Below are 24,337 nucleotides of genomic sequence, written 5' to 3' on the forward strand. Positions count from 1 at the left end.
TAAAATGATTTCAAAAATCTTAAAAAATCGTCTAAGCTATACTGAGATATTATAAATTTTTGTAAAATCATAAAGTTTGCAGCTTTCAGTTTGCACTACATATCACACTACACAGTTGTTTTGCCTTCCCTAAATGCAAGGATGTACAAGCCTGTTATTAATGATTAATCACAGAATGTTGTTGATTAATAAAAACATTTTAAGACAGAAGAGGAGGAAGACGTGACACTAGTATTCTTTTTGGAGTTTGTGACTGGTTGTCTTTTTCACAGGTGGACACCATAGTCACCCTGGGTGGTCTGGGGGGCCGATTTGATCAGATCATGGCTTCAGTGGAGACTCTTTTTCACGCCCAGAAGATGACAGAGCTCCCTGTGGTGGTCATTCAGGGTTCATCACTGGCCTGTCTCCTGCGAGAGGTAATCAAATCTTTCACTACTCATCACTCCGTTTAACACTCTGATGCTTCTCTTTTTTCTCTTTTCCAGAGAAACTCATCATTTTTAAGTGGCCTCTTATTTTTTACATTCTTTAGATTCTTTTTGAAAATCTGTACAATATTACATAACAAAATATTGTAATACTCTGATGTATCTATATTTTCTTACACTCCTAATTAAGTTGTTTGTGAAAACTTGTGATAACTGTTTTTGTTGCAGTATTGTTTTAATTCAGCTACATTTCAATTCCAAGCATGGCCTGTTCAAGGTCTAGCCACTGCATCTGAATGGGATTTAAATCAAGACTTTTGACATGACTAAAACTTTATTGTTCTGTTTATTCTTAATATAAAGTTTGCTGTGGTTGTCCTATTTATTGTATCATTTTTGCTCTATGATTTCACTTTTTACATATGTACACACTGATCTTTACAAAGTCTTGAATAGTGTTGTGTTGCTTTGTGTTGCACCATGGTCCTTGAGGAACGTCATGCCTCTCCACCGTGTACTTGTACACAGATAAAACAACAGTAAAAGCCTTGACTTGAAATACTGAATTTACTCCCTTGAGATGCGTGCCAGGCCTTTACTGCAGCATTTTGTGCTGCTTGTTTGTGGGTTTTTTGCCTTTAGTCTTGTCTTCAATAATGTGAAAAGCATGCTCAAGTGGTTTGAGGTCACATGACTGTCTCTGCCTTCTAAGAATATTCCATTTATTTGCATTATGAAGCTCTTGGGTTATTGTTGCAGTGTGTTTTATGTTGCAGTTCATCTGTACTTAAGCCTAACTATCTTTATCTAGCTTTAGAATTCATCCTGCAACCTTTATCTGCAGTCACACTGTCAACGGCCTTTCACTTCTTCTTCTGATGTGCATCTTTATGTAAAATTATAGTGTTATTTCAGAATGATCAGTGCAATATTTGTGACAAAAATCTGAAAAGTCTGCACTTTAAACACACATTGAGTGCGATGAACATACATATACATGCATACTAACACACTAAGGCACAGTGAGCACACATGCCCTGAGGGTGGGCACCTAGGGGACAGGGGACAGGTGGCTTGACCTTGGCTTGACCAAGGGCACTTCAGTGGTGTTTGTTCTTTTTTTTTTTTTTCTTTTTTTTTTCCTCTTTCTCTCTCCAGTTTATGGGATCAAAACAGCAACCTTCTGTTCACAGGACTGCAGGCTCTAACCACAGTTGCATATGTTTATAGACTTTTTATGTCAATTCATGATTTATTATTATGGATTGAACAAAAACAGTGTGGCAGCAGTTTTGGATAGTTTTTGGGTACACTACAGACTGAACCAACCAAATAAAAGGACACTCTATGACACTAGACACAATGTGTGGAACTTCAGAACTCGCAAAACTCTCTGTACCACAGAAAAAAAAACGTAGGTTTCCTTTATATTTGATAGCTTTATACCAGACTGTGGGGTTCATTTATGTGTCTAAAAACAAAATGTTGCATGCAGAAGGAATCAACTGGCAGGAATGAAGATTGGTGGGTAGCTTTAAAAACAATTTTAGGATGGTGCTGATATGCAGTTAATAGAAGGCACTCTACCAGAGTCATGAAGGATCTGGGAGGTCTGTACAAACCATGGAGAAAAAGAGAATTAACAGATGTTTTAATATTCACAGAATTACCCGAAAGACACAGTTCTGGATATTTAGCTAGCAGTAATTCCATTGTCACATGTCACACATCCAGGTGGTCAAGACTCCATACTGTACCTGCTGAATTATCAGCAGGAACTGTGTGAGAATATTGAAGCTGCAGAGGATGGATTGTCACAGGACACCATTAAGATTAGAGTGGGGCCTTAGATTGGGCCTAAAATCTGTCCAAGCTTTCCTCTGCCCACCCGATAAATGTCATAATGAGCCCAAGCCCAATTTAAACTTACAGTTTTTTGTAATAAGTAAAGCATTAAGACTTTTTAACTACAATTCTGAGTTGTTTGAATGACTGAAATCTGTTCAAAGTGATGTTAATGAACAGAGCAATACAAAAGAAGCATAGGCCTATTATTTACAGAAAAGTGATTATTAAGAATGTAATGTTCATTAAGAGTTTAATGCAAACATAAGAAGGAGATAACATGTGCACACTGCACAGGCCAGCACTGCGTAGGGCTGCAACTAATGCTATTATTTTAGTAGTCGAATGATCTGCTGATTATTTGTACGATTAGTCGTTTTTTTTTGTCATGCCCTTCAGTTGTATTTCCTACTGGTGAGGACAGCTAAACATTTAGTCCCCAAGAACAGTTTTGCATTATGTTTTACTAGTTTGACATACATATATTAAACTAAAAAATACAAATTATATTATAAGGAACATTCACACAGGCTGGATGTTATTTTTAGGAGATTCTAGGATACTTGTATGTATTTTTTACTTTTTTTCCATGGAGATACCTCCCTGAAATGATTGTTTGTCTAAGAAAATAAGTTATTATTATTATTCTTCTTCTTATTATTATTATTATTATTATTATTATTATTATCATTAAAGTCTGTATATGTCTATATTATATGTCTAAAACATATAAAATATAACTTTATTATAATGGATGGACAAAGTACAGTATCTCTCTAAAACTAACGTGTTAGCCAGCTAACGTTAGTTAAACTAATGTTAGTATTGTTCATGACGGCGTAAAGCTTGTTTAAACTCACCTCAGTAAATTAACTCACACTGTTTGCGCCTCTTTCTCTAATGCACTCTCTCTTGCTCTCTCTCTTTGCTTTATTGTGATTATCACGCCATAGCTTTATACAAAAAATACTGTATTTTTCATACTATAAGGGGCATTTAAAATCCTCTAATTTTCCCCAAAATCATCAGTGCGCCTTATAATCCAGTGCACTTCATGTAAGAATTTTCCAGTCAGGAGCAGTAAAGTCCACTGAAGTGCAGCATTATACAGGAGTTTTAGTTTAGTTCTCCAGCAGTATTAGCATTAGCTGCGGTTAGCCACTAATGCTAATGCTCCAGTTATAGTTAAAATCTGTAAATCTAAGCTTACTGTAAATACATGGAAGCGCTTTACTCACCCAAATAAAAAGTTTTCAGGTGAGAAGTCTGTGTAGATTTAAACCCATAGCTCTTTTGACTTGTCTGACTAATCTGTTGTTGGTGATTTTTTTTTTTTTTTTTTTTTTTTTTTTTTTAAGAATTACAGTTTTGTTTACTTAAGCTAACTAAGCTTAGCTTTACAGGTCTTGCCTGCTGAATTTAGAAGTAAACATTCCGACACCCCTGTTCCTACTACTACTTAATAGTGTTACATAAAATGCACCTTATTATACGGTGCGCTTTATAATCCAGTGAAAATAGAGCAGAAATTATGTTATAAATAGACATTTATTGATAGTGCTCCTTATAATCCAGTGCACTTTATAGTTCGAAAAATACGGTAGCATAAAAAAGCGAAGGCCCATGTCACCATTTTCTTTAGCCCAACCACACAGAGCCTGAGGAAAGTGTTGGGAAATCTGGGCCTGAACACAGAGTGTACATGTAATGACCTTATGTCCTGGTAAAGTATAAGGTGAAGCATGTGCATGTGTCTTGCTTTGTTGGCTCCTGTCGCACTGCATGCTCAGACTGTTGATGGTGTGATTTTGAGTGTGGTGCAGAGAGAAGGACAGATACAGCTCAAAGCCAGGCTGTCTCTGAAAGCCAGCCAGACTAGCGCTTTCTGAATGAATATTTCTGCACACAGCCTACCCAAACATGGGGCCACCCTGATGCTGCACGAAAACATGTGAGACCAGGAGAGAAAGTGCTGTCATGACCTTTCCCTCACATCGGGTTCAGTGTGATCCTAATTGTTTTGTGGTGTGAATCAGAAAAAAAAGAAATGTGTATTGTTTGTGTACACCACTGCATTTGACTTCTTTCTTTCAGAGACTCTTAGCCAGATGTAAAATAACAACGTGAAAACTATTAAACCAGAGAACATTAAGAGACCATGGATTATAGAGATTTTATAGCTGTTTTAACAAGCTATAATGACAAATAAATTAAAATACTATATAATGCATGAGTTTTCATTGAATATTTTTTTCTAAATATTGTTTTTTAAAAATCTACAAAATAAAAATAATATAAAAAATAAATACAGTACATTAAGGCACTGCAAGTATGATCGGAGGATCACCCGTTCGAATCCTGGAATATGATGCTTGCCATCAGCAGTCGGAGTCAGAGAGAGCACATATGGCCATGCTCTCTCCGGGTGGGTATATGGAGCTCTTTCCCCACATCACTGTGATGTTGGGTCAATCCAGGCATCTTATTCACTTTACATACATTCACTCAAGCCTCTCCTCCCCTGAGACATGACAGGGGGTTGTGGGGAAAATAAATTAGTTTGTTATTTGAAACGACTCTTTTGACGAAACTACTGTTTTTAATTTTGTCATGGTGAAAGGGTAAACAAACCGCGGTTTCATGTGAAGCTGCTTTCACGCTGAACGGGGGGGAAATTGCTGCTGTGCTTTCAAACACATTTCTTTCAGTCCGATGCAGGGGGCAAACATTTTTTTTTTGCTGTGCGCAGCAGGTGCGGACAGTCAGAGTCCAGCCCAGCAGATACACAGGGTCATATAAAGTTTGAAGTTGAATTTTTTAAACTTTTGCATGTTACTTTCAGTGCAAAACATTTTCCTAGCAGCCAGTGATGCAGAGCTCTTACAAACTGACCTGCTTATCTTGATTACCAAAATCTGTATTTCTTCTGCACCAAAAAAGGTTAAACTGTAAGGTGTAGAAAATAAAACTGAATGACAAACTTATGTTTTTTATGTTATTTCAACAAAGTTAAACATAATTGTTGGTACACACTCTGAGCGTGCGTAATGTGCACAGAGCTCTTGCATTGCTAAGATAGGATTGGGCGGCTGAATGTTGAATGTTGTCAAGGTTTTAATTAGTCAGTGGTGCACCTGTTTCCTGTCGCCAAGATAGAAACACGCCAGATATTAACCTAAACACACCTCAGTTCCAGACCACCACCCCCATCATGGATATTACTAAACTCTTTAACGATGTGAGTGCAAGGATAGACAGTTGACACGGTGTTAGATAGCAACGAGCATCACTACACACCTTGCTCAGGGTGTACAAATGTGCCCATAGTCTACTAAGATCGAGTTGTCATTCTGTATTTTGTGTTATATTCAGAACTCATAAGGTTTAAACTTAAATTTGACAACTTTGTATGTGACAAAAATGTTCTACATTCTACATTGGTTTCACAATTCTACTGTGTAACATTAATTGTTAAACAAAAACAATGTTGAGAGTTGAGAGGTGTTATCTTATGGCAAGGCAATGTGAATTATCAATTTAAGCTTCCACGCTTTTTGAATAACACTTAACACAGGGCCACCAATCAGAACAGAGAACAATAATTCCTGAAGGGCACAGTAATACTTTAAGAGGATTAAAAGAGGTTGAAAAATGGATCATGAAACAACAAATTATGACAGAGATTTTGTACATACAACCACACACATTATACTGTAAGTATACTGTAAGTATTTTCTATGATCAATAGTCTTGTCTTTTATTGCAATGCTTTATGACACCCCTAAAAGTAACTTCCTCTTCTTTTTTAATTTCACCTGCCAACTTTTATTATTTCATTACAGTGTTGCTAAGATGTTTTTAAAGCATTTTTGAGGCAAACTTTTTTTTTATATACTTTTTTTTTGTCAGAAACTGTGTTACTTTGTTGTTTATGTCTGTTGTAAAAGGTGTTAATTAAATTGAACTTAGTAAGGTCTTAGAATATTTTCTAAGCTTCTAGAGTTGTGTTTGTACATGTGTGTGCTGGTGTTTCAATGTGCTAATTGGATTAGCGGTGAAGAGCACTGCAGGCGATGGTGAGATGGTGAAGTCTGTGTTTGTCACGGTGCAATTGTGTTAAATGCTGGAGCACACAGGTGAGCACAAACTGCATGGCTAATTAGACTACAGCTTGGGGGGCGCTGGAAGACAAGGTGTGAATAAACTGATGTTGACTTCTTTCACTGGATGATTGACAGAAAGCGGGAATGTCACAGTTTGATGGCTTTACATTATTCTCCTTATTTTCAGTGAAAACAAAGGGGGGCGTCTTTGTTTACTTTGTGTTTACTTGTGAAATTTTGAAGTGACAGCAGATCCATTAATATAGATTAAAACCACAGTAATAATAAATGAGTGAAGATTAGTAGTTTAGTATGCATAGTTAGAATAATAATTTTGGGAGATAAGGGGCAGTGGTGGCTCAGTGGTTACATCTCTAGGTTATTGATTCCTGGGCTTTGGCAATATGCAACTGCTGGGCATATGGGCAAAGAGTTGCCTATGCAAAGAAATCACTGTCTTTACACCATTAACAAGCTCAAAGTAGCTTCAAACTTTACTGGTAGGATTCTGAGGGCTCTTAATTCCGAGTGTTTCATGGAGCATGAGATCATCATTTTCACACATGGATTGTTTACCACAGAGTCCAGATCTTAACCTCATTGAGAATCTTTGGGATGTGCTGAATGGAGAAGACTTTGTGCAGCGGTTGGTCAGACTCTACCATCATTAATGCTGCAAGATCTTGGTGAAAAATTAATGCAACACTGGATTGAAATAAATCTTGTGACATTGCAGAAGCTTTTTGAAACAATGCCACAGTGAATGTGTGCCGCAAACAAAGCTAAAGATGGTACAACATAATATTAGAGTGTGATCTTTTTTTGTGGTGGTGGTGGCATGTTTTTTTGATCAGGCAGCGTATGTAAATAAGTCTTTTTTATTTTAATAAACTACCTGTGCACTTTCAAAGTGCTCAGTGCCTCTTAATTCTACTAATGAATTGTGGAGCTACTTTAAGCTTGTTAATGGTGTAAAATAGAGATGTTTTTGCATGGGTAATAAAATATAGATTAGCTACAGTTATTTTAACAGGCAATTTGTTAGTATTTTATGTGACTTCAATGTTGCTGTTTTATATTAACTTCATTTGCTTGTTGCAGTAATTGTCGGTGCTAAACAATGGTTACATCAAAGTGAAATAATAGTAATTAAATGGTAAAATAATGGTAATTGTTTTATGTGTCAGTGCTGAACAATAGAACTACAGAATTAATGAATTATACAGGAGGATGAATTCCATTTTGAGTTGCATGCCAAGTAATGAATAACGTACATACTTATAATATTTTCCCTTTCACTGTTAAGACTGATGATTATGGGGTGTTAATGAGCTGTTAGGCTTTGTGTAAGGCTTCGTGTAAACTGACAGCTCTGCTGGAGGTCTCCCAGAGTGCAACACAATTAAAAGGAAAACTCTGAGCATTTTCCTGGTTTCCTTACCTTCTTGACTGTAACAATACAGAGTGGTTTTGGATCTGAAGTCTCTTTAGAAGGGTGTTCAGTTAGAAAGCAGGTCACTTTTTAACTGTTTAGTCCAAGAGAATTCTTACCTCGATTGCATGAAATGGGGTTGTATCAGTACTAGAGATAGACCGATCTGTGTTTATGGGACCGATTGGGGCAGATACCGCATTGCCACAATAATGCCACACAGGTGCCAGGCAAACCTGGTACAGATTCCCCTAATTACAGCCATGCCTCATCCAGTATGAACCGATATGGAGTGGAGAAGCAGAAGTGGAGTGGAGAAGAAGGGTGGAAACAAACGAAAACTTCTGCACATCTAGCTCTAAAAACAATCTGAACTATATTCCTCTAACTCTTTTACTCCTGCTGCTGTTAGTTTGTGACTAAATAGCTCTGTGACTCACTGATTGGGCTGAAAGATGGACTCTAGAGAGCGGTATTATCTTGTTTAGTGGGGTTAAAACCTTTATTTTCACTTTTCACTGCGAGGCGCATTAGTCCTACACATATGAACTGCAGAAACTGTAAAAACGCTCCAGACTGACTAAGCCTGTAGTCTGTAGCTTGTGGCTGTGCTTGTAGCACTGTGACTAAGATGAAGAAGACAGCAAGGTTGCTGCTGCTGCAGCTCTGGCTAGTGGTTGGATGAGGAACTGCAGCTTCCGGTAAGCGAGCAGTTTCACCAGCCATCCACACAAAGCTCTGCTTAACTGCTTAACCCTAAACTACCAAATCAGATCGGCTACAATCAGAGGAATCGCCGATGTCGTACTTTGGCTGAAAATCAGCCGATACTAATACATAGCCAATCGATCATCCCATCTCTAGTCAGTACACTTTTGGCAGTATTGGCAGTAATGGCAGTATTAATGCACAAAGTACATTGAGATCTTAAAAGCAGCGAATATGCTTCCTTCAAGACCACATCTTTTTTAAGAGACATCCATGCATTTTTCAACAAGACAATGTACAATCACATGCTGCACATACTTGAAAGGCAAGAATGCGAAAGTCCTACAGTCCTGCAGTCCTGACCTGTCCCCCAGTAGAGACTGTTGAGAGAACTTTGGGGAAAAAAGAGAACATGATGACCCATACTGTGGCACACCTTAAGAAGTGTCTGTAGGAAGAACTGTACATAATAATTCCTGAAACACTTCTACACTTGATATCATCAGTGCCAAAACTTCTTTTAAAGCTGATGTTTGTAAATTTTGAGATTTAGGGCCCACACTGGTGAGAATGGGTAATTGCACAGAGCATGTGGAAGAATAATTTTAAACTGGGCGGGTGTGATGCGGTCTCTTTTAGAGTGGATGAATCCGAATCCAGATTATGTTCAGTCAGAGAGAGAAAGAGAGCATTCAGTCAGAAACTTTAGTCCTTCATTTCTTTATTTTTACTATGAGTGAATGAGCTACTGAGCTCTGAGTTTCCCCTTCTGTAGACTCCATTGCTCCACCAGCCGCTCGCAGTCAATAAAACTGAGCCGGATCCTCTTTTAAAGCTGTACATGTGACGTAAGTACGTAAAGACGTGACGTGGAGAGAAGAACTCCCGCTTAAAGTGACCCAACACCTCAGTATATAGAATAGACTATACAGTACACAGTATTACACAGCTTAACAGGGATGATCGTTTCAGCACACTGATACCATTAAACACAATATTCTCTCCCTTCTCCACTCAGAAATGCTTCTGCTTTCAGCTTAGAGACAAAATTTTACGGACTGACGCTTTAAATGTGGTAGAACATTACAAAATGGTTCATGCCTGAAATACAACAATACATGTAAATTGACAAGTGCAATAAGGTTGACCTGATAGAACATGGCATATATTGGGTTTATATTGTCTGCAATAAAATAAAAGTCAAATTAAGAAAGACAATGTCTTTTTGAATTTTCTGGAATGCTCCACCCTTTTCTGAATTCATCTTGTAATGCTGATATCAATAATGCTTCTGTTTGAGTGAAAGCATGGCTCACAGATGTTTGTTGGTTTGGTTGGTCTTTCAGGGCAGGCAGCACCGGCTGTGTGTGAACACAGGTCTGGAGGGCAGCTGGTGCAGTTTGGTCCCAGTGGGCAGCCCCTGTGTCACCACCACCACTGGTCTTAAATGGAACCTGGGTGAGTTGAACACCTGTTTGCCTCATGCACACATGCAGACACACACACACACACACACACACACACACACACAGTGCCCTGTCTCTGTGGAGACCCTCAGTGTCACAGCCGTATCCCTGTTCTCTCTATTTGCATGGCAGTGGCCTAGATAAGCCTCAGGAACATGCATCTCCTCTGTCAGTTCAAATCTCAAGGTAACCACCAATGATGCATCAGTTGGGGGTGTTTATTTTATTTAATTAAATCCTTATTTTAGACACAGATTTAGCTCATATCAAGGCAAGTCGAAATGTTGACATTATTTCATGTTTTTTTTTTTAAGTAAAAGAAACCACAGGCCAACATATTTTTTAGAATTTACAGCAGATTCGTAATTTTCTGCTTTTTATTTTATAACCTTGTGTTTTGAATAACTACAGTATTTCTAATCTTTTGCTTTAATAAACGTCTTAAAAGGAAGTGAGCAAAGACTATTTATTTATTTATTTATTATTTATTTATTTTTTAACGTCAGCCTGTAATGTCGTGGGCTGACTCCTGCGCGTGTTAAATATTGGAGGTGTGCCAGCTTGCCACGTTGACTGACGACATTAGAAAGAATAGTAATGTTCCTCGAGTGTCTGCCTTTGATCTGCCAACATGCACTGTCACCTAGAATAATCTCTGCTGGATTCCCGGGGAAAGCTTTTCGTGAAAGAACTGCGGAGGCTGGCCCTGTTGAGAAATTTACATCACTCGAAACGTGTCCAGGAGGCAGAGCTAGGCTCTCTGATCCTCCTGCAAAATCACAAAATCCTACGCAGACAGAGGTGGGAGAGGTAGCGGTCGTGGATGATAAAGGATCTGCACTTGGCAGTTCACGGTCTGCGCTCGAGGAGAAAATATTGACTTTTTCTTGAATGCTGTGGGCTGATCACCTTTGAACTTGGTCTCAAACAGTGTTGGGCTATAAGATGTCAGAGGCATACAGGCCAGGGGGACTGTTCAGTGCTTGAGGCCTGATTTATATTTGTGTTGCATGTGATCTTAAATGGACAGCCATTTTTTTATTATTTTTATTTCCATGGGATCCTAAAGACATGTTCGGAGACCAGTTGAGATTGGATTGTGTGACTGGAGGAAGGGCACTGCTCTAGTTTACACTTGTAGTTTATCCTTCTCACACGGTGTTCAATATCAGATATAACATGACAGAAGTCTCGTTTTTGTAAATGTACTTGTCAATTAATACATTTAAACCAGATGCTAAAGAGGTAATTAGACTAATTTGCTGTGAACTTGATATGAGCCAAAGGAAATATGAAATATATTAACATCAGTCTGCATCTCTCTCTCGCAATTAATTAGACAGAACTGACGACTATATACTGTCTGATTTAAGGCTAAGTTTTTTTTGTATATCACATTTTAATCACAGAGGCAATTTAAAGTGCTTTACATAAACATTGTAGTGAAAATGATGCCAGTAGACTAAAGTTCTTGCAAACAAAACTACAGAGCCAGCACCTTCATTTCCCTGTGAAACGAAATGTGTTTTTTTTAGTGCATAAAAGAGGAGAATGATCTAAATCAAATCAGGCCTGTGCCTGAATTATACTTCTGTGTCCAGTCAATGCAGAGTTTATGGCATAGCCTGCGCAAGTGGAATATGCCATTGTGAGCGTTTACACTTGTGTTTTCGTTTGTCTGTAGCCCTCGTTTAATCTAGAAGGTTGGAATGTGTTTGGTGGACCAATCACAGTTGATGGCTCTGCGTCACTGTGATGCATAAGCCCTATCTGGAAGGGATTAGTTTCTCAGGGGGTCCTGGGGTAATTTTCGCTTTTATGTGGTGTCCTCTGTGATTTTATTCCCGGAACGACCATGTACGTGTTTTTTCCAGACGTCCTCTGAGAAAATTACAGGCTGAATTATGTATCTACTTTTTTTCGCTGAATTCTTCCTGTAATTTTAGTCCTGTTTGGAAGCACATCTCTGAGTTTTGTTACCTCGCATTTAATAAAATAGCTATTTGTCCAATGCCTCACACCGTAATTACACTTTGGGCGCACGTTTTTACAGAAATCCACGTAAACACAACAGCGAGTGGAAATGGAGGAGCTACTGAACAAGATGTCATGTCACGAGAAAGCCTAAAAATCACTGGTCCTCCTGTTTTTTAATTGCAGTCCTGATGCAAGAGTAAAAGTGTGAAATATTTTTCACAGGCGTTCCCCTGAGAAACTAATCCTTGTCTGGATAGGGCTATAGTTAAATTTTTGTGGAGGTGTGCATCAGGATAAACGTAGGGTATGCATAGGCTACAGCATACATCCAACACAGCGCATTAATTGGCTTTAAGGACTGCAAAAGGTCAGATATTGTCAGATCATGATATGGTTTTAGACTTTGGTCGTTTCTCAATAAGTGTTCTTGAGTATTTTTGCGTCCTCTTATTCTTGCCTGACACAATTTCCAATTGCATTCCAGAACTCAAGCATGCATTTGCCAAGAATGGGTGAAGTTCTAGAATGTGTTCATACTCTGCTGCGATAACTGAGTATGCATTGGCTGGAAATACCAAGCATTCACTGTGAATTGAGTCACTATGGCAGAAGACACTGATCAGAACCACTATTTTATGTTATTTTATTTTAAATAAACATCATACCTCACTCTGATTAAATGAGGTTAGAAATAGGTAGTGAAGTTGTCAAATCTCAGATGCCTTCTGTGGTAGCCTTAGAAAAACAGGTTTGCTTTGAATAATAGTGGATTTTACTTCAGTGGATTTTTACTAATATAGTTTACAGTACTATCATTTAATATAGCTAATTAAACAGCAGGTAGACAGGATCTCAACATGTGTCCTCTGTTCTTGTGTTCTTCCAAGTTTGTTCTTGTAAGGTAACTTGTCAAAAATATACAAGCCCATTATTTGCATGCATGGTATTGAGAAATATCCATCGAGGGAATCTACCTCTAATTAAGAACCATCAGATGAACAATATTTCTGAGTCTCATACATACTCTAGCTCCTCTAATTAAAGTAGTTTCAAACTATGGACTCATTTAAGCAATCATGTAAAGATATAAAAAAAACACTAACTGAGACACACAAGGCAGAAAAATTAATATCTGCATGTTTAGATTCTTTGGAAATTAAAACTCACTAGCATAATTCCTTTCAGGTGTATCTTATCTACATAGCTTTCATAAACATTCAAAATAATTAGCCTTTATAGCAATACACATTTTTTTTCATTCATCACACACTAATATATTATTAAATGTAAATCCTTGAATGTATTAGGTTAAAAGTAGAATAAAGAGTGGAATTTGAGAAATGGACTAAAAAAGCACTCAAAGGTCTCCAGCACTGTACGTTAATTGTAAAGCCTGAATGTGTGATTGTGATTTCTTAACGTATTGCTGCTCCCTGCCTTTTCAATATAATAAAGGGATGGAATAAAATATAAACCTGTTATTTGCCGTCACACTACTTATAATTAGCCACATAATTTACAATTACACAGCCTTGAGGAAGTTATACATGATTAAGGGTATTTTACAGCCGGTGGGCTTTATTGCTATAGCTATAGAATGAAAGCAGGTATTTAGAATAATTATGAGAGCTGTATGAGGAAGATAAAGCTTAAATGTATTTAAATGAAAAATGCCAATGGGGCTCAATTTCTGAAGTGTACAACAGAAGTGTAAGAGAATATATTATATATTAGCACACATCCATATATTCTGTTTGTTAAATCTTGATTGACTTTTAAAGCTTTATGATTTGTTGAGTTATGTTTTGTGATTTGGTTAGTTGCATTGTATTGTGCTGGTATTGTGTGATACAACATTGTGTGACTTTTATACAACAATATTTTAGTCAGTATTGATTATAGAAATGTTTTTTTTAAGCATTAAAGTACTGCTGAATTAGAAGGAAAACATGGCAAAACACCTGTTCCTTACTAGTGTTGCATAGTGCGCCTTATAAATCCCAAGCGCCTTGTGTATAAAAACAGAAAAATACAGTACATTACTGTTTATACAACTCTTTTGTCTAATTGTAAGAGAAATAGACAAAATAAAACATTCCAGTGAAATCCACTGAAAAAGGGCAGATTTTCTTTTAGTATAGAGTACCTAGAGTATTTACAATGCATGGGTTCATTAACTTCATTAATGCAAACATTATACCTGGACCCCCCTACAGGATAATTGGGACTCTTATTCAGGTAATTGTTTGGGACTTCAGGGCAGAGAGTAAAATGTGTGGTGTGGGAAGAGAATGTATGATGATTTGAGCTGGAGGGCCAGATCCCCTTGTTTAGACGAAGTAAAGGCTGAGAGACAGAACTGAGTTAAGAGGAGTCGAAATATAATTAGTGGACCTGAAACATAGACATAGACATCATAAGCAAGTTTGATGAAGGGTGGGGAAGCTGCAAGTATGGTCCTATTCCAAACTGATTTCAGGCTATAAGAGAGAGAGAACATGTGGTTGGTCAGAATGATCTTGGAAAATAGTGTTTTGTTTTGTTTTTTTTCGTGTATTCTGGGTAAATCCTGTAGAATCCTGTAGGATGTGATGACTGGACTGAAAGACTGATGGGAGGGGCTATCTCACATTCATCAGTTAAGATATAAACATTCTGCAGTGTAAATATCATTACAAGCTGAAAGATTGAAGTGTAGCTTGCAGTTTGCCTATTATTATTGCCTAGTACCAAAATAAAACAAGTGCAGCAACAGAGTAAGGCACATGGAAATACAAACAAAAGATCATACAATTGATAATAATCTAAATAAATACATTTATATTTTCAAGTACACACATAAAGGAGAACAATTACAATTATGCAAATCAAATGTTGACTTTTATTTGTGTACGCCACATCCTGACTGATGGGACCTCAGATTTAGACCATAGCAGGTAGGGCTGCATGTTTTTTTTCCGATGATATATATCATGATATTAAACGATGAAGGCCCATGAAATCACCAGTCCCGCCCCCACCCGTGCAATGTCTCTCGTCAGAGATCCGGACCGCCCGAGAGCTGAGTCACCGCTTTAGAGTCAGCCAAGCATTGAAAACTGGAGGAAAACAGCAAAACAAATATACATGGCCCTTTAATCGGGCCATTCAAGATCCTGATCGAACACCTACCTTCTGTTTTACAGAGTGGACTCTCTTCCAAAAGCTTTGAACTTTTCACAGTTCTGAAGCATATGCATGAATTGGACATGTTTATTATTATGTTTTTAAATAGAAACAGAATACACGAGTCTTGGTTCCTTCCAAGGTTTCTTGGTTAAATTGAATTGAATAAGTGGTCAGTTTAGCTAGTCCTCGATATTAGCTAGTTCAAAATTTTCAACTATTTTAAGTGGAAGGGACTACAGAAATTAGCTAATAAATGAGCTCTGGTTCTGTAATTTGATGGAATATGAAATGTTTTAAATGTAATAAAATACATCAACTGCACTTTTACAGTCTGAAAATCTACTTTGCTTCTCAATGAAGGCAGTCTGAGATGCTTGGTCTGGTAGATTGGGGAGGATCTACTGAATGAGTGTTCGAGTCTGGCTCCACCTGCATGGTCTCTGGTTGCAAATTTGACGGTGCGGTGCACAAATTTGAATTACTTTCAATAGAAGGATGGGTATGGAAGCACGACATCCATCTACACTTTGCAGGGCCAGTGATGCCTCAAGGCAGAGTTTGTTTCACTTTATGAGATTCCGTTCAGACCATGAAAAGCTTTTTTATCACATGTTATGGTTAGAGCTTTAAGTTGGGCAAAGACAGGCTTAATTAGCCCCGAGCTGCCTGAGGATGTGTTATTGTTCAGTGTAGCTGGAGGCACTGCTGTTAGGCTGGCTGTGAGGGAGGTGTGTCTGTTCAGACCTGCTGGTCCTTCCTTTGCTGCTTCACTAGACATGTAAAACTGATGGAAGGTTCACACAGTGTGTTAGCCACAGTCTGAAAAGACACAGGATTTATCATGTGGATGAACAGTATGGTGCGTATATGAAAGACAGCAGGAGTCACTTGCATGTACACACGAACACACACGTGTAATGGAATCCCTCACTCACATATGAGAATGCATTGAATGCATGTCAGTGGCTCAAGTAGAGTGAAGCCCCTGAGGCATGTTCCTTTGGGATTATGTGTGCGTAGGCGTGCATATGTGCGCGTGTGCTCGCATATAAATGGCTCAAGTAGGATTCTAGAGGCACATGCCTTTGGGGATGTGTGTATTTGTATTTTACCCTTGAGCCGATAACTGATATTATTGAATACTATAGTCATTTTAATGAGTGCCAATATTATTTATATTAGCACTTGTTCACATTTTTAGTGCTCCATATTTATTGGTTCCATTTGTACAGTGTTTTAATCTGTGTTGCATTTAAATGTGTATGTAATAGAAAAGGCTGCTCTTAATTATAGACTATTGTCAGATAATTACGCACACTCATTTAGAACTGTGCAGACTAGGGACATATTTAGCATTATTACAGATACTAGTACTGGTATCGGGCCCAATACCATACATAAACAGGATTCGAACTGGCGATGTCTTGATCATAGTGGCAGCGCTTAGCCCGCTGGACCACTCAGAGCCGATATGTGAATTATGTATTTAGTCCCAGTTTTACAGAACAGTGAGAGAGAGCAAGAGAGAACATAACTATATAAACACCAGTAGCTCAGCAAACCATATTTCATGAAGTACTCCATGAGAAGCTGTGAAGCTCCAGTGGGCTCATTTCTTCCCCCACGCTGCCACCGCTAAGACCTGTGGTGCCCAGTGGATCCCAAGTTCCTTAGGGCCGCTGAACGCAGAGTGGATGTTAGTCCACCTTAACGTTGAAGAGTTAATACATCCAATGGGAAATATCCACATACGCTGGTGAAAAAGTGAAGCTTACTTCAAAACCCTTTCTTATTTACTTTCTATATGATCATGGAAAGTCTCATCTGATTGGCTTATTTGGTTCTGATGTCACATAATGACACTGCAAACATTTACAAACATCTATAGGGTAAAACTAATCTCTACTTTTTTCAAGCATAATTTATTAAGTTCTTTCAAGTATGCTTGTTTTGAAAAGTAAAAAAAAAGTTTAATAATGTGATTCTGTAACAACAAAACTGTTACAAACAATAACAAACTGTTATAGTGTTTTATGATTATTTGCTCAAAACCTAATACTAGAATAAATACAAAATACATACTATTAATATGTATTAATTTCACTGATCTCACTTTTGCAAAGTAATTCTCAAGAGGCTTAAAATCGAATGAACATGATTGATCAGTGACCCCCTGGTTGTCCCACTGCTCAGCTTGACGGATAAGTTTAGTTGTATTTTTTACATAAATAAGTCATGCTGTGTTTAAACAACATTGTTTTCTCTGTGAAACATAGTTCTGTATGTGTTTTGAGTAAATTGAGAGACATATTTTTCAAGATGAGATGAGTGACAGTCCAAGTCCAGTGTTAGCAGTGCTAGCCTAGCATCTCCTGTTCTAAAATAACTAGCAAACCTCAGATATCAAACATGACCACAGAATAACCAACAACATTAGATGCCTGTGACTACTAATGTTATTCATGTTGATGGAATATTTGTCATTCATATGGATAAAAATACTTCTAGAGACCCTCAAAGTATGCAGTATGCATTCCATCCAGCAGTTATGTGTTCAGATCTGAATCATCAGACTCGCTCCGTATGCATCAAAAAACAAGCCTCGGCTAAAAGAATTGGAGATCACAGCAAACTCGTGGATAAATAATGACTACGCTGAAGTCGGTCCGGAACAAACAAATCAAAGATGCTGTCACTTCTGCAGTCTGCTCAGAGAAACATGATAAACATCATGCCTACGGCAACACCAGCGAGAAGAAAAACGATCAATACTCTGAGCATCCTGATTGGGGCTTTAAAAGAAAAGTCAAGGAGGCTCTGAGTAAATCAGCAATGCTTATAAAGACAAATTCCTCTGCTTTCAGGTTTCATTGCCACTATATGCCACGATATTGATTGAGATGTTTTAAATAGGACTTTATTCTCTGGCACAAGGAATAGATGATATGAACTGAAAATATTAATATCATGCTATTTACTTTCTAGACAGTGATGATATTATATTAAGATAAGATATAAAGAACTGTAAAAAGTTAAAGAAAATATTCCTGTATTTATATTTAAAAGCTGTTGATCTGGGCAGTACATGTTTATTTACTTAGGCTGTGCAGTTTTTTTTTTTTTTTTGAAGTAAACCAAACTCGTTTCTGTTAAATTACACCTGAAATGAAACGACCAGTTGTGATTGACCTTAATCTTTTTTTTTTTTACATTACATTACATTACATTTGGCAGACGCTTTTGTCCAAAGCGACTTACAATAGTCAAGTACAAATCTCTGTAAGTGATGTGGTCTGAGTGGTCTGAGGTGCATTTCTGGGCCCATTTAAAGACATCTAAATTAGTTTGACCTCTCTACATGTGTAAAAAACTGAGCAGTCTGAGATCACTTGAAATGCTGAAACAGCCCAAGCCCTTAGTGTGTCTGGGCTTCAAGTAATTCCTTATCCAAGCCCATTATTCTAATCCAGTGGTTCCCAAACTTTTAACAATGTGCTGCCTATTAAGTCGTAACAGGCCAGCAATTTTGTCAGTTTTCTTTCTGATGTAACATGCCTAAATCTTGACGTTTTATATTTAAGCAGTACATTTTTGAAAGGTTTAATTTTTTATAAGGAATGTTCCTGAAAATCATAATTATAATTGTAAAAGAAAATATACAAAAAATAAGAAAATCTGTAACTGTCAAAATATAAATCATTGTTGCCTTTCTAAACATTTCTGAACTTTTTTTTTTTAATCAATAATTCTGTGAACACAAATCTAAAATGTCATATCCTCCAAACCTATTTGTTTTTTTGTATTGTTTTGTTACAGTTATCTAATTTTTATGTCTTTTTTTTAATGTAAAAATGTGTGGTTGAATCCTGTTATTGATCTCCTAAAAAGTAAGTGGAGTAAGGCAGCTTCTCGACGCGTCTTGTAATAGTCTTCAAAGCCCTCAAAGGTCTCAGAATGTAAATTACTTATTTTACTGTAGACAAAAAGGGTTTTGTATCGCCTACATTTGTAGTCCGTACACGCACCAAGGCCTGTAAAGGGGTTAAGCTGTCACAAAACATTCAGTAGCCTGCAGAAAAAATTCATAGACCATTTAAAATTAGATAAAGCTCTATCAATTTATCACAAAAAGTCAATCAAACTGATAAAATCACCTCAGGATCTTTATTTGTGAACGACCCTGTTTATGTATCAATTTATCGGGTAAAATGCACAAAATAAGAACAAAGGATTTCACTCTGACTTGCAATAATATTGACACAATAGCAACAAACACCATATAGGGCCCTATATTACAACCTATGGTAGGTGTGTAGCAATGCTCATTGCTACAGTCTATTTTCACACCTTGTGTCTGCGCCATTAAAATAACAAAGACGCTTATGAATATATCTTAAAAGTGAGGTGTGTTCAGGTAAATTTCTGGCGTATTGCTATTTTGGCAGTGGAAAACACAAATGGATCACTGACTGGTTTTAACCTTGACAACAGTCAACAACCACTTTCCTTGTTATCTTGGCAACATAGGTGTGCTGCACGCTCAATGCACATACACCCCCGCCCGCTCATTACAAACACGTACAAGGACTTGCAGCTGTGCACAGACCCAACTTTTACATCAACAAAAAAATAAATAAATAAATAAAATAACACTACTGTTCCTGTAAATGACCTGCTCACACACATTTACAGAGGGAACATGCAGGTCAGTTTCCTCTGCTGAGAAGCGCAAAAGCACTGCACCGTTAAAACACCAATCCTCCAAAGTCAGAGCGCACCTGAAATGGCAATTGGCTCGCTAATTGGTTCATTAACTGTTATGCCCAAAACATCCTTAAATGATTAAGACAAGGCAAGGCATTTGTTTTGCGTCTACACAACACCAGAGAAACGCTGACACGTCCTAAATCAAGCTGCACGTTGTGTGGTTGACGGCTCACCAATAGCTCAGTAAAATAGGACCCCTCAGAGTGTTTCAAATATGAAAACTAATATTTATTTTACGCTCATGTTCAATGGCTTAATATTGACAGCACAGTAAAACCAATATGAAATATTTTGCTATTTGTTGTGAGAAAAGCAAGTAGCTTCCTTTAACCTTACAAGCTTCTTTTGTAATGAAAAAGGTGCAAACATGATCTCCTTATATTGCAGTTAAGGAAAAGTGCAAAATATAAAAAGCACTGCCACATAAAAGTCCAGGTTTCTTGACAGAAGCACAAACCTGTGTACTGAGATTCCCTCTGGCAGGTTTTGTATGTAAAAATGTACAATCTTGATTATCAAATTTTGAAAAAGCACATTAAAACAGTAAGGATTAATCTCCCTGCACATCTCACACATTTCTATAAAGTTATTCTTACCAAACAAATATGTTTTTATGGAACTGTTCAAAGAACCATTGACAGCATTTATTCTTAAGAGTGTACCTTTGTTCTGATTGGATACCCCCCTTTGTTTCTTCATTATAACACCAGTGTGAATGGGCAGGGTAAACTGCTGTAGGCTGAACAGGTGAATAAATGGAAGTGTGCTGGTTTTCATTACAGCTTTCTGCTTAGTTTCCTTCAAAGTCCCTTTTCAGTACTGTAAGGTCAGTTTATTGTTATAAAAGCCCTTTAGAAGAACCAGTGCATTTCTAACACAAGTCATGCTCCTGGTTTCACATGTCTAGGGCATCCACCTTTCTAACCCTTAATGCCCCAGTGTCCATTGCTAAGCAATACAGCGAGGCCACTTAAGCCGCCCTGGTCATGGTCCCTTGTGATTGGCAAGCAGTCATTTGTGGGTAGCAGGTTCAAATTATGTATTGGCTGAAAAGCTCATTGTGTAAGAGATGACATTGATGGTGAAAGCCACATAGAGCTTGTGGATGATTCATTAAAGCACTGTTTAATAGACATTCACCATGGCCTCTAGTGATTTAGCACCTCTGACTCTCATTCTTAGTAATAGAAGCTGGAATGGAATGACTTTATGGCCCATTGATGTTTTATTCCGGTGAGAATGCTGTTGGGTAGACATCAAGGCCAAATATTAAAGGTTGTCACTGGGCCATCAAGAGAAAGGCATTTAGAGAGGGGCAATCATGGTGACATTTGAGCTTTTTTTGACGAGAAGCCCATAGAGCACCTAATAAGACTCCCCCAGAAACTTAAGAGGCCAATAAAGATTTATACCTGCTTAGTCCTTTAATACTCCACTCTGACTTCATGTTCAGTTCAGTAATTACTTGGTGATAGCTGTTAGAAATCACCCTGCAACACGACACCTTCCTCAAACTGAATCACTTCCTCCATATTCAAGTTTCATTGGAGTTGTAATTTGCAGTGATGAAGAGGCAAGAAGTAATGGTACAGTAAATATATGAACTTCAGTAAGTAAATAGAAGTTGTGTATGCACTATGTAGAAAATGCTTACCTTACTTAAGTAGAAAATTTGGGTATCTATACTTTACTGGAGTTATTATTTTACTTTTACTCCCTGCATTTTCACAGAATTATCAGAACTTTACTTCTTATATTTTAAAAATAGCCTAATTACTTCTGATTCATGTCAGCTTGTTTTCATTCCAGCTTCTCATCATTGAAGAAAAACCCTACCCAGATAAATCTCTCCATTAAGATAGAGTAAATAAGATTGTAGTTGGATGAGGAGTATAAGCCTATACCATTCGGACATATATACCAAATTGTGTTGGTTAGACAACTGGGTCAAAACATCTTGAAAACAGATAGCAGTGGTAAGTATATCAGTGCTTAATGACAGTGAAGAATAATCTGTGTGGTCTGAACTGACAGAGGGGGTATCAATTTAAATTAAATTGAATTTGTTTGTATAGCGCTCTTTACAGTTGATGTCACAAAGCATTTTTGCAGAAATCAAAGAAAGCAAGTCTAAGATGACAGTGGCAAATAAAAACTCTCTCAGAGTGGACAGAAAAAAACCCCAGGGAGAAACGAAGACTCAGAGGAGGGGACCCATCCTCCTCTTAAGTACAGTATACTGCCTTTACACACACTTTTTTGCAGCATGGATTGTAAGTTATATATACTAGAGGGCAGTTTAAGTTATATATAACATGCTAGAGGGCAGTTCAGAGTCCCTAACTTTCAGAAAGTTAACTTTCTTTCTGAATACAAGTACATAGTGCAAACAATCGTGGTGCAACATGGAAGAAACAGTACAATATAGACAACACAGACAACAAAGTGCTATTGGCAACAAATTGTGCAAAAGTATGACAGTGGAGAAGTTTTTGGTGATGGACTTACAGAAAAACGATGTATGAAGCAGTGGTGTTAAAGGCTGTGAACCTGTTCTTTGTCATGTCTTGATCTGTTGGCTACACTGCCCCCACAATTTTCAGTAATAGTGTTCAGTTGCATCCATATGTGTAAGTTCTTTGAGAAAATGCACACAAATAACGATGAAATAATTCTCTGTATTGACACCATTACAATGTCCTTACCAAAAAAAAAAATTAAGTAGTAAATAATTAATAATAAAAGTTAATAAAAATTCCAAAGTCAAATTTGAGGAATTTACTAATTGACATTATTAACATGTTAAATACAGTTAAATGTATCATGTACTATATAATTGTATTATGCCTCATTAGTTAATGTACCTCCTCAGGCACTGAGGCACTGACAATTAAAAATTGTTATATGTACTTTTAAACAAAAAAATTTTACAATTTCATTCTTGGTATCGGATTACTCACAACATAATGGTGATAAATGCAGGGCCCATCGGGAATTGTTGCCAAGGGCCCCAACAGACACTAAAATTGCAACTGAATACAGACAAAAGACTCCATACATATCCGTATTCGTAGCAGTATCTGTATTTAACATTGAGTATTAAAGGGCTTTTACCTGTTTGGTTGTTGTTCAGAGGATGGATTAAAGTAAACCGAGTATGTCTCTCTGCTACTGTTGCACTCACATTTCTCATTCTGTACAACTTGGCTTTCTTCAAATTGCATGTTGTTGCTCCATTGTTATTTCTGATGGAACTTTGGCAGATAAAATTTGTGTTTGTGTGTCTGTCTGGGTCTGTGCATGCTGAGCTGAATCTGTGCATGTTGGCGTGGTAAATTGAATGAAGCAGAAAGGCCCTTGTGTGCGTCTGTGTGTGTGTGCGTGTGTGTGTGTGTGTATCAGTGATGAGATAAGGCAGGAGAAGCTTATTTTCCTGTAAGTGCTGTGTTATTGAAGAACTTCAGTTGAATTGAATTATACCTCATGCTTAAAGCCATGCAAATCAGGAGCCATTAGAGATGTACTGATTATTAGTCAAACCCTCTACTGAGTACTGAGGGGCAGCCAATACTTATTTTCTTCTCTAAAATCTACAATATTTCTTCTCTAATATCTATCAATCTTTGAAAGGAGCTGTTTTTATTTGAACCACTTTAATTGAGCATCTAAATTAAATCCTATGATACCCCTCAGAGGGAGAATCAAACATCCTAAACACATGGTGTGAGTCTGTGCTGGATTGGGATCTGAATTGGATTAGGATTGACTTGTAGATTTACATATGATTCACAAATTTTGCATGTAAACGTGTAAAACTCAAATCAAATCATTTCATAATGTGGGGACAAAGGTACAATGTTTTATTACGTTTGTAATCCAGAGTTTTAAACGTTTCTATTGTTCTCAAACTATTCATGTGTGAGTAAAATGCACATTCTCAGGTTTTTAAACATTTTCACACCAGAATGTTTGCTGCATAAGGTTCTTCAGACATGTATATACTTACAATATAATTGTGTGTATAATTGCTGTGAGCATTTTCTAGCTTTTTTGCATTTTTTGCATGTGCCAATGAAAGAAAGTGGAACTATTGTAAGGCCTAAAAAACTAAAATAAAAGAATAAAACAGTAGGTGACATTCGCAAAACCTACCAAAATAAACTGTTTAAAACAATGTTTGAAATAGGTAACTGAGTGGAAGATCAAAGGAAGATCGTTACATCTGATGACAGATAAATTCTTAATAAAGCAAAAGCTCTGTGCACCTGTCCCTGAGGTCATAACCACACTTCAAAAAGCAGCCATAGATTTATCTACACTGCAAGATACTAGAGCCAGTAGCCACAAAAAATATTTGCTAAAAAGTACTTCAAGCAGTATTATGAGAAAATAATTTTTTCTTGCTCCTGGGCTCCCTCTACAGTAAAAAAATATATAATT

General features: G+C 37.3%; 1 protein-coding gene across 3 annotated transcripts in view; it reads left to right on the forward strand.

Annotated features, from left to right (window-relative positions):
• The window catches only part of tpk1 (thiamin pyrophosphokinase 1), a 233,636-nt gene that overhangs the window by 187,370 nt on the left and 21,929 nt on the right, over positions 1–24,337 (forward strand). For all 3 annotated transcript variants that reach the window (XM_007253533.4, XM_007253535.4, XM_007253534.4), the window contains exons 7-8: positions 273–419; positions 9,866–9,977. In XM_007253533.4, the coding sequence (XP_007253595.3) occupies positions 273–419; positions 9,866–9,977 (259 nt within the window). The remainder of the gene's footprint in view (positions 1–272; positions 420–9,865; positions 9,978–24,337) is intronic.

Source organism: Astyanax mexicanus, chromosome 1 (genome assembly GCF_023375975.1).
Source record: "Astyanax mexicanus isolate ESR-SI-001 chromosome 1, AstMex3_surface, whole genome shotgun sequence".
NCBI lineage: Eukaryota > Metazoa > Chordata > Actinopteri > Characiformes > Acestrorhamphidae > Astyanax > Astyanax mexicanus.